General features: G+C 48.0%; 1 protein-coding gene across 3 annotated transcripts in view; it reads right to left on the reverse strand.

Annotated features, from left to right (window-relative positions):
• The window catches only part of LOC126865988 (putative uncharacterized protein DDB_G0277255), a 45,309-nt gene that overhangs the window by 8,230 nt on the left and 23,366 nt on the right, over window positions 1–13,713 (reverse strand). The window contains exons 2-3 of one of the 3 annotated variants that reach the window (XM_050618998.1): window positions 1,526–2,507; window positions 1,197–1,256 (exon numbers count right to left, since the gene is read on the reverse strand). In XM_050618998.1, the coding sequence (XP_050474955.1) occupies window positions 1,197–1,256; window positions 1,526–2,507 (1,042 nt within the window). Of the gene's footprint in view, window positions 1–1,196; window positions 1,257–1,525; window positions 2,511–13,713 lie in introns of all 3 variants that reach the window. The other 2 variants (XM_050618992.1, XM_050619004.1) reach the window with 2 other exon arrangements.

Consider the following 13,713-nt stretch of genomic DNA (forward strand, 5'->3'; position numbering starts at 1 on the left):
GTAACTGGTGGTACAAGCGGAAAAGGGTTTTTTTAATTTCTTTTTTTTTATTAATTTTTTCATCGAGACAACGATCTACAGTGAGATCCGTCATAACGAGACGCGATAAAGCGCACGCGTACCGAGCGAAAATTCAAAGTCGATTTTCTCGAAAACAAAGCCTCAAACGAAAAATTTTTATTCTATATTTCCGACTTCCTTTTTCGCGTAGAATCACCCTCTTTTCGCTTGTACCACCAATTACCAACCACCCTGTATAATAATATAGATGTATTTCATAAACCTAACAAATATGACGAGCGCTATTGCGCCGTTTGTTTCTCTTCGCTATCGCGCTGTTGTTGATATTTCGATCCTGTTTTTTCAAACAGCCCTGCGACTCAAACGGTTAAGGACAAACGTTACGAAGAAAGCAGCTTCCGGGAAACTGAAACGAGTGCAGATTTCGCTTAGAAAACGGACGAGACTCATCGAACGTGTTTTATTTCGCTATACATGTGCTTTTTCGTTGATACGCGATGAAACAGTTGAACAAACAGACTCGACGTGAGGCGACGGTGATGCAGAAACATCGATGCCCGATCAAGCGACGACGACGGGAGATCACGCAACAACAGCTTTGGAGAAGATTGCGCGTGGCGTGGTTTTAGCAGACAGCCAGAAACCCCTTTCATGCTCGACCATGTACAAATACACGTAGGTGTAGGTACGAGCGCGTTAGCGAGCTGTGTGTTTGGATACGGACAGGATGTGGGTCGCTAGCTCGAGTCTACGAAACGGAGTGTCGCATACCACGCTTCGTGCGTTCCTTATACGTTTACATATGATAGAGATTCCTTTGCGCGACACCGCGCGCACGCACAGAAAGATCGGAGACTCTGCGAAAGCGAATATACACTGTGTACGAGAATAAGATAGATAAGGTAAAACAGAGGGGACAAGGGAGACGAACGAAGACGAAGGTTAAAGGAAGAAAGAGGCTGGAAAGAAGGAGAGGCTGCGAGAACCGCGCCCTGCCCACGCCGAGCGCTCGACCTCGCGCGCTTTCAAACGTTTCGTTTCGCTCCGCGTGGATGAGCTACATATCTAATTTCCACGCTCGTTCCTTTTTTCCATCGGCATGCCGTTTTCCCCTAAAACGCAGCTCGAACCGTTATCCGGCAAGCTCGCACGTTCAGCGAAAGCAGTCGACTTACCTGTGTGTATCCGCTGATGCGCCTTTAAATGCGAACTCTTCGTGTAGACCTTTGTACAACCTGCAAAACGAAATAGTTACCAATACCGTGAGCGTTGCTACCGTTTCTCTGACAATGAAAGCATCGCGTCATCCGATCGTACCCGTAGCTCGCACGCTCGGCGCGTTTAGACTTCTCACAACTATGATATTATACACGTACGCTATGTACCGTATGTGTGCCATTAAGCGCCTTTAGGAGTCGGTTACCAATACATCTGCTGCGGATAAAAAGACTCGACGAAGCGTATACAAGTACGTTGACGATTACCAAAGCAACGCAACACTTACCTATGAAATCACAGTGATGAACACGTCTCTTTTCCAGCTCGGGATTGTTTCGCCTGTTGAATTTCGTGGTGATGCTCGGAGCCTGAATTCTATGAGGAGCATTCATAATGGACGGCTGTGGATAGGGTGGAGGCGGCGTCCGTCTCGGTGGAGCCCCTATCGGAGATCCAGGATCGGAAATCGGCGGCGTGAGCGGGGAAATGTACATTAACCTAGTCATCGAGCCGTAGAGCGGTGACGTCGCGCTGCCACCGATCTGACTCCCGCCTCCGTGGTGAGTCGTCGTCGAGTCGTTGTTGTTATTATTGTTGTTGCTGTTCCCGGTACCGTTATTGTTGCTGCTGTTGCTGTTACCGTTCGCATTGGCGTTGTTGTTGCTGTTGTTGTTACCGTTGCCATTGGCGTTGTTGGCGGTACCGGTGCTGTTGTTATTGGCGCTCGTGTTGTTGTTGTTGTTGTTATTGTTGTTATTGTTGTTGTTAGGGGGGAAAGTCTTGAAAGCGGCAGGCGCGGTCCGGTGATGAACGACTTGCGGGCCGGTTGGAGGGTTCGGATGACCGTTCGCGTAGCCCGACACCGAGTTCGAAGCGGGTCCTTCGAGGAGGTGCAAGGTCGGTGGCGGAGGTAGCGGTTCGGTTTTGATCTCGACAGGCGACAATACCGGCGACGAGACGTCGTCGGTCTCCATTTTGACGTGCGACTGCGAGCCGAGCATATCGGCGTTCTCCGGGTCCAGCTTTTGTATACTCGAGGTAATATCCTCCCAGAGCGGCGGCCTGAGGAACACGTCGTCGTCGTTTCCCGCGGGCTGACTCCTCGACGAGACGAAGCTCGCCTGCGGTCGACACACCGGCCCACCAACCTCGAAGAAGTCCTCCATTTGCACCGAGGACTCCCTCGGCTCCTTCTCCGGGTCATCTTCGTCGAGCTTCTGCAGTCGGTCGAGATCCTGTCTACATAGCAAAGTGTCCAGGTCCGATGCCTGCTGGAAATAGAAGACGGACAAAGTGGAGAATACGAGTGGAGAGTTTCAGTTGCGTTTGCGCGCGATTTTGCACCATCACGATGCTCCGTCTTCGCCTGGCAATGTCGGATCGTCGCTCGTGCGAATCGAAAGCCGAACAAGCAAATAGCGCGATGGGTCGGGAAGGACGATATTTGGGGCCAGTCGGAGCCGGTGTAGCTTAAGCAAGCAGCAAACAGGTAAACAAGCGGGTGACTTGCGATATGCTGATTCACGAAAGCGCATGCGGCACGTTGTTCTCGGTTAATATGCAACGACCGCATCGAGGGCTGTGCAGCATGAGGTCTCCCACACTGCACGCCTTCGTATGCCAGTTCTATGATGCATATAACGACTGTATAGCACAGCCGAAGGGAGAGAAGAGGAGACGAAAAGAAAGAAAGGGGAGTAGAGACAGCACAGTTTCGTCTCGAAGATGGGAGGGAGCGGGCCAATGCCGCGTCATTCTTTGCATGATTTGTACACGCGCAACGCGCGCCGCCCTCGTGCGCCGTTCTGTGCGGGCCATGCTGTGCCTCGACTTGCCTTTGCCTTGCCTTGCCTTGCCTCGCCGTGCTCTCCACGCTTTCGACGACTGCTCGTACTCTGCTCGCTCAGACCGCATAACATTCCGAATATTTTAATGCGTCGCTATACAATCGCTATATGTAACGCCCCTTTCGCGCCCCCCTCTATCTCTCTTTCTCCTCTTCCTTTCACCTGGATGCGTGCATGAGCAGTGGCTTTATCATTTTCACGCCGGTTCGATAAAATACGATGCCTCGGAAAGTGGACGAAGGACGAGGCACAAGGTAGGTAGGTACTTACCTATATGTTTCCATATGCATAGAAACGAGATCAGGCGGGCGTACACTTTGAAAGTTCAGCTCGAAGAATTTCGAAGTACCCCGTCAGGCTCCGTTACGACGCGGATCGAAAGAAACGGTATGGAATACGTAAGGTGAATTTTTAAGCGTCATCCTCGTGGGTCGGATTTGTTATCGAGGCGTAAAGAATTCCTATTGCATAGCGTTCGCGGTACACCGATGCGAGATCGCAGATAAAACAGGTTGAACTTGCCCCCGATTCTACCACTTTACCGCGATTAAGTAATTACGAAGAGCGACGTAGAACCGGAAAGATTCGTCGCAAATGACAGAGTATCGCGCGCGCTACACACGGAACAAGAGTATCAACGAGATACGAATTGGCAAATATCGCGGATAAGTGGGAAACTGTTGTTTGGCAAATGGGGAAATTCTGCATGTTTTAACGAAGCAAGATCTATGGTGAAGTTGACGCGATAAACAGCCGAAGCCCTTTTACGACGATATCGAAGGTAGAAGATAAAAGAAGATCTCGATGATGGAAGAATGGATGAAAAAAAATCTCATTGGAAATTTTTGAACGATTCTGGCTCACCGTCCGGCAAGCTTATATAGTGATTTATGAATTATTTACACAATGAATTATTCATCGTCGGAAGATTGGTATACTCGCAACACTCGATCGTACCTGATATGCAATTTGAAAAGGAGTTTGTAGCGAGGTACGATATGCGCGCTTGCGCGCGAAACATTATATTTAAATGCCATATCGTCTCGACCAGGATGGATGCGGGCTCTCGTGCGCGTTCATCGATAAAATAACCAGCAACGATCGCAAACTGCTGCTTTCGTCGTCGTATTGTTATATCGCGTGTAAAAGGAAACGACGGCGAAAACGGTAGAAAAGAGAAGAAAAAGAGAGAGGGGAAATTGGTGAAACGGTAGTCGATGGATCCTCGTCAAATTTCCTTCGTCTCGCGTTCTTCGTCGTCTTTGCCTGCACCTAGCGAGACACACGAAGTTAAGAAAAACGTTGGATACAAATTTTGCAGAATCTTCGACAGACAATGCGCCGAGTGCGACGCTGAGCGACGAAGCTGAGATTGACTATTGATGAGACTATTAGGAGGAATTCGATAGTCGTTGATATTGTTTTTCAAGTGCCGCCCTTCTGCGCTCTCGGTTTTCTCGTCTTTTTCTCTGGTCGTTCAGGTCGGTCCGAGCGTGTCTCTTGACTCACGCCGTCGCGTCGCGTCGGTCTCTTTTTCGCGTTGCGATAATGATAGTGCGGAGCGTGAGCAAAGTTCGTCCATCCGGCTATTAATGCGCGTAATCATAGAGTCAGGGCCGTCGGTGTTAATAATGCGTTTTCGAATCTGTCAGAGCGAGAACGAACACCCACGCAGTCGATAGATAGCGCGTCGTCATCGTAGCTGGCGTGTAAGATGAAAAACCTTTGCATCCGTGTTCGTTCGCTCGTGCCGCCTAGTATTTTTTATTCCGACCAATCGCAGCTTCGCGGCCTCGCGACTCGCAAAGGAACGCGCAAGCGCACGCGCGCCTTCTGCCCCCATTTACCGCGATTCCACGATTAATTATCCAATTCGCGCACTTTCTGTTCCGAGTTTCCCGCAGAGTAACGACTAACTAAACTCAAACATCTGCTCTTCAATCGAACCGCGTTAGCCTCGATCTTCTGACATTTTGCAGCTCCTTCACGAGGAAAAACATTGCGCATACGAGATTTTGCAGGATCGGCTCGGTTCCAGAGATCGAAGACGCAAAGATGCGTTGGATCGGCAACTAAGTGATTGCGGACTTTGTCAATACAACCTAATGACAAAATCCGTAATCACTTAGTTGCCAACCTATGAGATACGACGAAGGCGCGAACGAGGGAAACGCGCGGTTTTCCGGTTTCTCGCGTCGTATATTCTAATTATGGGAAACGAATGATAGAACGAGATCGGCAACGGTGTATCGACAGGTTTATCGTTCGGTGTATTTATCGAGTGCCGAGGCAAATGGAAGGCGAAAGATGAATGAAAAGCCGTGAGCAGGAAAGCGGCCATAGCGTTGGCGGTAACGAAGCGTAGCGCGCAGAAGCGAGCTCGCCGAATCAATCTGGCGAGGCCACACCCTCTGACCTAAAGCCGTATTATCGCGATAAATGCGCGGGTAAATGTCAGCCGTGCGCACTGTCGGCCATTTTTCTCCAAAGCTTTCGACGAACGACCTGCCAAAATCGTTGCATCGACCTCGCGCGACCGTACTCGCGTCCTCGACTATCGCCACGCGGATTACTCGCTCGCTCGCTCCGCTGTCTCGTCCTCGCGTCGCTTTCTTAGGACTCGAAACAGCGAACGAGCAACGCGATGGTCGACCAGCGCTTAATGGCGCTACGAATCGAACTCGAGGAAGCTTCATTTAGGAGCCAACACGATGGAAATTAAGGGACGCGCAAATATCTGACTTCACAGGGAAAATCCGTGCACGTGGCTGCTACGTTCGACTGGAACAGCTCGTCTGTGACTTCGCTCCGCAGCCAACTTGCCGCTAAGATCGCGTCACCAGGACTCGAGAAAGAGGAATGCGTATGCAAGTTGTACGAAAATAATGGTGACCGTACAACAGTGTCCTTTCTCGTACGGCAAGCCGGTAATTTAGTTAAATGATGGCGCGAGATGGGCGACGCCTGTGGCCCGAACAACCTACCATTCGAGTAAGAAGAAGAAGAAGAAGAAGAAGAAGAGGAGAAAGAAAGTTTTGGGACCAAGGCGAAAAGAAAGAAACTGAGGGGGCGTGGCACAATCAAGGATTAAGTTCAGATGCAAATTTACGTTTCTCGAGAATGCCACTTGCCACGGCTCCTCCCTCGAAAATCGATCAATCCCTCGGCTCCGGTTCGCCAACTTTGCAGTTTCGACAAGCTGCCCGCGTCCTTCTTTCGTCCATCACGTTCACAAATTTCATATGTAGCGGCACATGAGTCGATGGAAGATTCGAATCGGTAGAGACTCATATTCTTGTGCCTCGGAGTGCCAACGTTGTTTCGATTTGCTAGGTTTAAAGGTAGACTCCGGACAAAATATTATCGCCGGAGTTACTCCAACTATGGGGAACAGCAAGTAATTCCAACATAGAAATTCTTCAACGATTCCAATGGAAAACTCTAAGATCCTTAATAGATGCACCTTGGGTATGTTACCAACGAAACAATACATCGCCACCTCAAGATACCCACAGTCAAAGAAGAAATATGCAAATTCAGTAATAGATATAGCATAAGAGTCAACAACCACGAAAACCCACTAGCTACTCAATTACACGACACGTCGGATCAGATCCGCAGGCTAAAAAGACATCTAGATTCAAGCACTAGATTCAATTCGAATCAAACACACGATAAACACTTATTAAACACGACATAGTACCACGCGAGAAAAACTTACTTGTAAGAGAAATTTTGGTTTTTCCGTCCCTTTTATTAAAAGTTCTTCTTGCCGAGGATTCGAACTCCTCGCGACGCGTCGTTTTCAGTTCTGGGCCTTAACGAGCGTAGCTGGATGCCCCACCAAAAACTTACTTATAATTCTCAATGAGACTTGATTGTAAAATTCATCCGGAGTTACGTTTGAACTTACGACTGACTATTGCAATTTTATCACTCGTCTCTTTAACAAACCAACGCGTATAATAATCCACCTCAGATATCGTCGCGTGCGATATCGAAACGAGGCGACGTCCATTCGGAAGATAACCAAAGATCGCGACCGTAGAAAAGAACAGGAAGCTGCCAGTCAGACCGATGACCTACATATCGAGTAGCCAACTACTTATTTCGCAAGTTTGAGTAGTTGGAACACGGGAAACGTGAATTTGCTTCGTGCTACGGACAAAGGAGCGGAGTCTGCACGTACAAAGTCGTAAAGGAAGACAGCTACGTGGTTCGAGTGATGGCGGAGCTAGGCGAGGCAAGGTGAGGATTTATCCAAACGACGAAAGAGGAGAAACGATAGCGGTCGACGAAGAACGGTATCGCGAAACGCGGAACAACGGCTAGAGAAGGCTACTACGTTTGGCAAAGAGAGAAGGAAAATACCATTCATTCGCCTATGTAGGAATTTTCGGATTCGATGTTCGTGCAAAAAGGGAAGCGTCTCTCGCCTGGTCTCATCCTGGCTCTCTCCTCTTCCTCTCTTTCTCCTCTTGGCGTTCGGTGTTCGAGGGGGCTGTACTGCCGCGGACACGTAGATTCTATCTTGCCATTCAACCGCCTAGGTAATAAAACTCTCGCGTCCATTATTTACTTGCATTATCGTTACTTTACGCCCACGTGGACGCGCCACGTATTTATGGTGAAATTATTCAGCATTATTCCGCGGATATGAATAACGCGAGAGATACGACCCACCGATAGGCGGTATAATTCGCTAAATTTTCAAAAGTTCAGCAAGAAGAGAAAGAAAGTTGTTTTCTCTGCGAGGGTCTCGCTCGAGTTCCACGCGGTCGCTGGAAACGACGAAGAGACGTACGGACGACAACTGGAAGGAGACGGCGCGCGAGCGAACGAATTGCTTTCCACGAGGGTATCATTGTTCCCTATACATATTTCGTAACTAGATTGGCATTTCTGATGCAAGTCGAGCTACACTGACCTTTAAACAACTTTCTTTAGGCTACGCGTGACTTGATCTCAGAACTCGGCTTCTCGGTTGCCTCGTTCACCTACTTGATACTACGTGTTACGTGTTAGGTGGTGTACGCGCCTGTCTACACGCTCCGTGTTCCAAGTGTAAGAGCATTAAGGCCTGGAACTGCGCGATTTCCGATACCTGCCGATCGACAAATCACCTTCGAATCGAGTTATTCTTTCTTTCCTAGAACCTGCGCCGCCTCAAGATATCGCGTCTCGACAAATCGTCGTCACGCTATCGAAGGCTCCGACTATCTCGCGTGTACGATCCTCGCGGACGCGACTCCACCAGGCGAGCAAAGTTTCCGTTTGCTTGTTGCAGTAAACGGACCAAGCTCTTTCCGAACAAATCACAACGCACGATACGGAAACGAAATGCCTCGCTCGATGAGAAGCACAAGTGGCTAGTTCGCAAGGGAGCGCACTTGCATCATGCGCGTTACGCTTAGGTTACGCAAGTTAAACGTTAGCGTATCGGCGGTGACGGCGAATTAATACGTCGGTTAAAATACATCGAGGCGGAGTGAAATTAGTGCGGAAAGCAATACGTGGGATATTTAACTTCACCGACAGTATCGCAGGAAAGATCAAAATGATTGCGCAAATCCGTGTTGCAAATTCTACCAATGGTGTCTGTGTGGCCGTATTTAGGTGTATAGGAGGGTTGATAAATTAGGTTGCAGTGGCCGCGACGATGGTAGAGATCTGTTAATCCTATCGGTTGCAATTTAGCAAAAGAACTCGATTTCCGGAAAAATGCGTCTCTTATTGGAAGAATGTGTGGCGGATCGGTACCAACAGGACGCCGACAGGTCGAGACATCAACGCGGCGCAACACCTCCCGGGCGATCCGCGGGTACCAACCGCCAACACCAGAGGGCTACTACGACGACGAGTCTGTCTATCTCGCTAGCGGTCGAATATACGATGTCACGATACAAATACCGCATCTAGCGAGACTCCCTGTACGTCTAAGACAGGGACTACCAGACATAGCCTTACTGACGAGTCCACCGGTAGTACCAGGACGAAACCTTTTCACCTAGCTCCAACTACACCTCCTACAAATGCAAAGGAAATTCGAAATACGCGCGTTTTGCGGATTGAACTAGCCCGGTTACCACGCCCCGTAACGCTGACCTGGCGTATACGTGGCGTTACCGTTAGGCCGCCGACAAATTGCCGTGGTCGAAATTATTCGCCGGTGTTTTTGCTTTGAACGGCGCGAGACAATCGCGTCGAAGAAAATCACGCGACACGACGCGCCGCGTCTCGACGCGCTCGCTCACGATTTCACCGTAACCACAGGGCAGGAAAATTTATGCGCGCAGACCCACTGCGCTCTCCTGCCGTTAAGCGTATCATAAATATGAAACAGAGGAAACGAAAGGACGTTCGGGCGACAATGCGCCGGACGAAATAATACGTCGCACCGAGCGATGTCTCTCCGGCTACTTCTCAGCCTGCACGCTGCGCATACCACACGAATACTCGCGTTATTAGAGAGACGAAGGGAGGAAAAGCGAAGCGGATCGCGATATCCTTGACGTCGGATACGAAACGACGACGATGGTCGACCGGACAGTGACTTTCAGACCAGAAAATTACTTAATGAATATGGACATGCAACGCATTATGGGATATTAAAAGGCACGTGCGCACGTGCGCGCGTGGGCACATCTTCGTTGTTTCGTGCCCTCCCATCGCGCTGCTTGACAGCCGACAGTTTGCGTTGCGTTAGTCAACGCGCGACGAACCAACGCACCCCTCTCTTCCCTTAACCTTTGCATGGAGCGGTGAAGGGTCGCGCGCAAGCCTAACCGCGCTACACAAGATACCATTTCACGCTGTTTACCTACGAGAAAAGGGGGGCCACGTTTGGAATCGACCACGGCCGTCGATACCTGCCTCTGCCAATCATTCGAACGTAATCAAATTCTCGTCGAATTTTCTCCCCTTTCGGCTCGATCGGTCAACTATCCCGCCCCGATTCTCGTTGACGCCTTCTGGTCGTAGGAAACACCCAAATTAAATTGGCCCGGTTTTACGGCTGTTTCAGCCTGGAACGTCTACACGCTGCTTCTTTTTAAAAACGTGGCCCGATCGATGTGGAACGTTTCTATCGATAATTTGCGCAAGTCGCGTGGCTGATCTCCGGTTGGATATATCGTTAGGGCTTACGGCACGGCTGGTAGGCCGGTTGGCTCGCCTGCCGCTTCATCATCGATCTCATTGTTAGACGGTCGTCTCACGCGATTCGCGCATCCTGTGAATCCACTCCCCTCGTTAGGAACCACGCGTCGTATATTACACGAACATGCCGCATACTCGCCAACGCATAAATCTACGCGCAAGGACAAATTGCCATTAAATCGAACCATTAAATCGAAGCGACCGGCTTTCCTCGCTCGGCCACGAAACCTCGCCGCTGCTAAGAAAAACTCGTCTTGTTTCTTTCGAATCGCGTCGATTGCCATGATTCTTACCGTACGGTTTTTCTTTCGGAGACGTACGCGCGCCATAGTAGCAACGAAAGGATCATCGTTTCAAGTTGAAGGGGTTGCGCAGAATCAGGCGGCATTACGCCGATAATTCCGTGGCGATTAAACGGCCGGCATCGTGCGTTTTAAGCGAGTGTGCTTTTTGCGCTGACCGTTTCATTATCGTACCTTATTAAATTTCCAGGTGCAGCGGTCGGATGATTCGCCGTCTCGCTCGTCCCTTGTGATCACGATCGCCGCTGCTCCACGCGCACGATGATCGACGATCATGGTCGCTCGGAGGAGGAAGATTATCGTTATCGAGCCAGAGCAGTTACGCAATGACGCGCATGAGTCACTGAAAAGTCGTTGCAGGGTGATCCCTGTGGCAAAACCGGGATCACTCTTGGCAACGACGTGCCGCATTAGCGTGATTACACGCTTCGCTCGCGGACGAGTCAGCTGGTAGCGCGTTCAACTTCCGTGCTACCTGGCCATCCCCCTTGTAATTTGCACCTGGTGCTTTGATTCTATCTACTCTGTGCGCCGTAATCCCGATAATACCACCCCCGCTTCGAAGCTGTTAACACACAGGGACGCAAGCGGTCGCCAACTTTTTCCATAGTCGCTGTTCCATTCGCGTTGCACGATCGCTGTGGCTACCTTCGTTCGCGTTCTCTTACCGCGGTTTCTCATCGTTCGGTTAAACAGAAGGAAACGCGTTGGCCGGCCAGCCAGGTACGGGTGATGCTATAAATCAAAAAATGGAAGAAACCGTTTAATCATCTTGTCGGCTCGCGGTTCGTTCGTATACGTTACAAGGATCGACTATTACGAAGGCGTTGTTGCGTTGACGAAGGCTATATCGCGGCTTTCCGCTCAGAACATCGTTATGGTCTCCCTCTTTTTATATTTTCTCTCTGTCGCTCGCTCGTTCGCTCGCTCTGTGTGTAGAAACTCACGTAAACTCGGCTGCTAACCCCCGCCGCTAATGCACTTTTAATTAATTAAACGAGCCAATGGGGCGGCCCCTGTTCCTTCGTAGTCTCGTGCCGACCTCGCGTGTCGACTGTCCGCTCTAGGTGCAAACTCATCCCTCCGGAGAGAGAACTCCCTTTCCCACCCTCTTGCCCCATTGATCCGTCCTTTTTCATTCTCTTTCAAACTGTCCTCGCGCTTCCGTTACTGCCCGATATAACCCTAGCTTAAAAGCTTTTAGCCGACAAACGAGCCGCGCGATCCTCTTCCAAATCACGTGGATCCTTTTCTTTCCTAGCTATCGTGTCCGCTCGTGTTCGATTTGGACGCGCGTATCAATATCAATTTCAATCCTCGTTTCTTCGAATTGACTGGGAAAGAGAAAGAAAGAAAGAAAACGGGAAAGAAAAGAAGGGTACAGGTATACCGATATTTTTCAACACTAGAATTATCACGCCAGTCAAATTGACTGGTTTTACAAGTTTATTTTTAAATTCCTACTTCATGTTATATCTTTTTTCCGCAATGATGTAATGACTTTCGCAATAATTAAATGAATAATATAATGAATTTTTGTTTTGGTTTCTATGCATTCAAACTGAAAATAATTTTGTATCAAGGCTACTTATACCAATACCAGACAAAATGACTGGTGTTTGCCGAAGTGTAAAAGGGTACTGTAATCTGTTTATCGAACACCAATTAACCAGTTTCCTCGTTTTGTACAACTTCCCACGCGTTTTTACAATTTTTATCGTGTATCATTCGATGTGACGATATCAGTTGTCAGGAAAATTTCGGATCGATCGCTAGATCGCTAGATGCTAACGCTAGAAATACCACAGTAATCAAAACGACTGATTCTACAATTTTATAAATGTGTCAACCCTCGTTAAAAACATAACGTACTACATAACATGGAATTCCTTCTGCAAGAAAGTAATAAATCAATAAATATACAAATATTCTATTACTACGTATTTTTTCAGGACCAGTCATTTCGACTGGTTTTGGTAGAAACAGCTTCGTGTTAACACTTTGACTGTTACGTTGGTCATTGGTGGCCGGTGCGTTTGAACTTCTTACAATTGTAAAAATTGTATGAAAATTGACAGTTGGGGTATTTTGAACATAACCGATAAATAGAAGATACTTTGAAATAAAAAGTGCCCCATTGAACGATTAAACGTTTTTATTAGAACATCGATAAAAAAAAATGAGAACAAATGTTGCATCTAACGGTGCACTGTGTTGAAACACTTTAAACATAAATGTGGCTCGTCAATACAATCTGGACGATAGGTGGTCATCCTTTTGGTCCGATTCTTAGCAATTTTTCGTCCTAACTGTTTAACATTTTTTTACAGCACTCTCTGCAAAATTTTCGTGCCAGGTACGCTTGCCCTTCTTTCTTCTGCGTTTCGTATCGCCATCTTTGTGGAATAAGTATATTTGACAGCTCTGGTGAACGGCACTGTGTAAGGTGCGTTGCGAGTGTCATTCTAAAATCTGATACCTCGATTTTTGTTTTTTTTTTGCTTGATTATAGAGTATCATCGCGTTTGAAATTGATGTATTTAATAATAACTCTAAAGCTAATTTTATATACCACTCGAGGTTTCTTCTATGTAGTATGGAATATGCTATCGTTCGATCTGATAAATCTACAGCACATTTTCCTCTGTTGTAATCTACCACTAACTACCATTGCTTTATCACAAACATAATTTTTTTCCGGACCGCTGCCATTTCAGCCGAATGTTTCGTCGAAATCATAAAAATAATCATAATACTGTTTACTAATATCTTCTACACGTTTCGACAATATATTCTGCACGTTTTGCTTACGACGAAATAACGAATGCGAATAGTTTGTTGAAATAAACGAAGCCTTGTTATAATATGTCGCTATCAACTGTTAGCAAGGCGCCACAGTGATCACCCACCAATAAGATAAACGGTCCATTGGGAAGAATGTTGTCTTACGTCATCAATTTATTATTATTGTACCATTATATGCTTTGTATGATAAGAATACTCCCGTGGCGCCCTCAGCGAAACATGTGATCTCGGCGTGGCAGTCAAAGTGTTACTATCGGTAGTTCTAGTGTTAACCTATACAAAAGCCTGGAATCTGTTAACGCAATCTTACGTTCGAATATCGATCGTTATCCACCTTGTGCCTAGTTTACGAGCACCGCGAT

Source organism: Bombus huntii, chromosome 1 (assembly GCF_024542735.1).
Source record: "Bombus huntii isolate Logan2020A chromosome 1, iyBomHunt1.1, whole genome shotgun sequence".
Taxonomy (NCBI): domain Eukaryota; kingdom Metazoa; phylum Arthropoda; class Insecta; order Hymenoptera; family Apidae; genus Bombus; species Bombus huntii.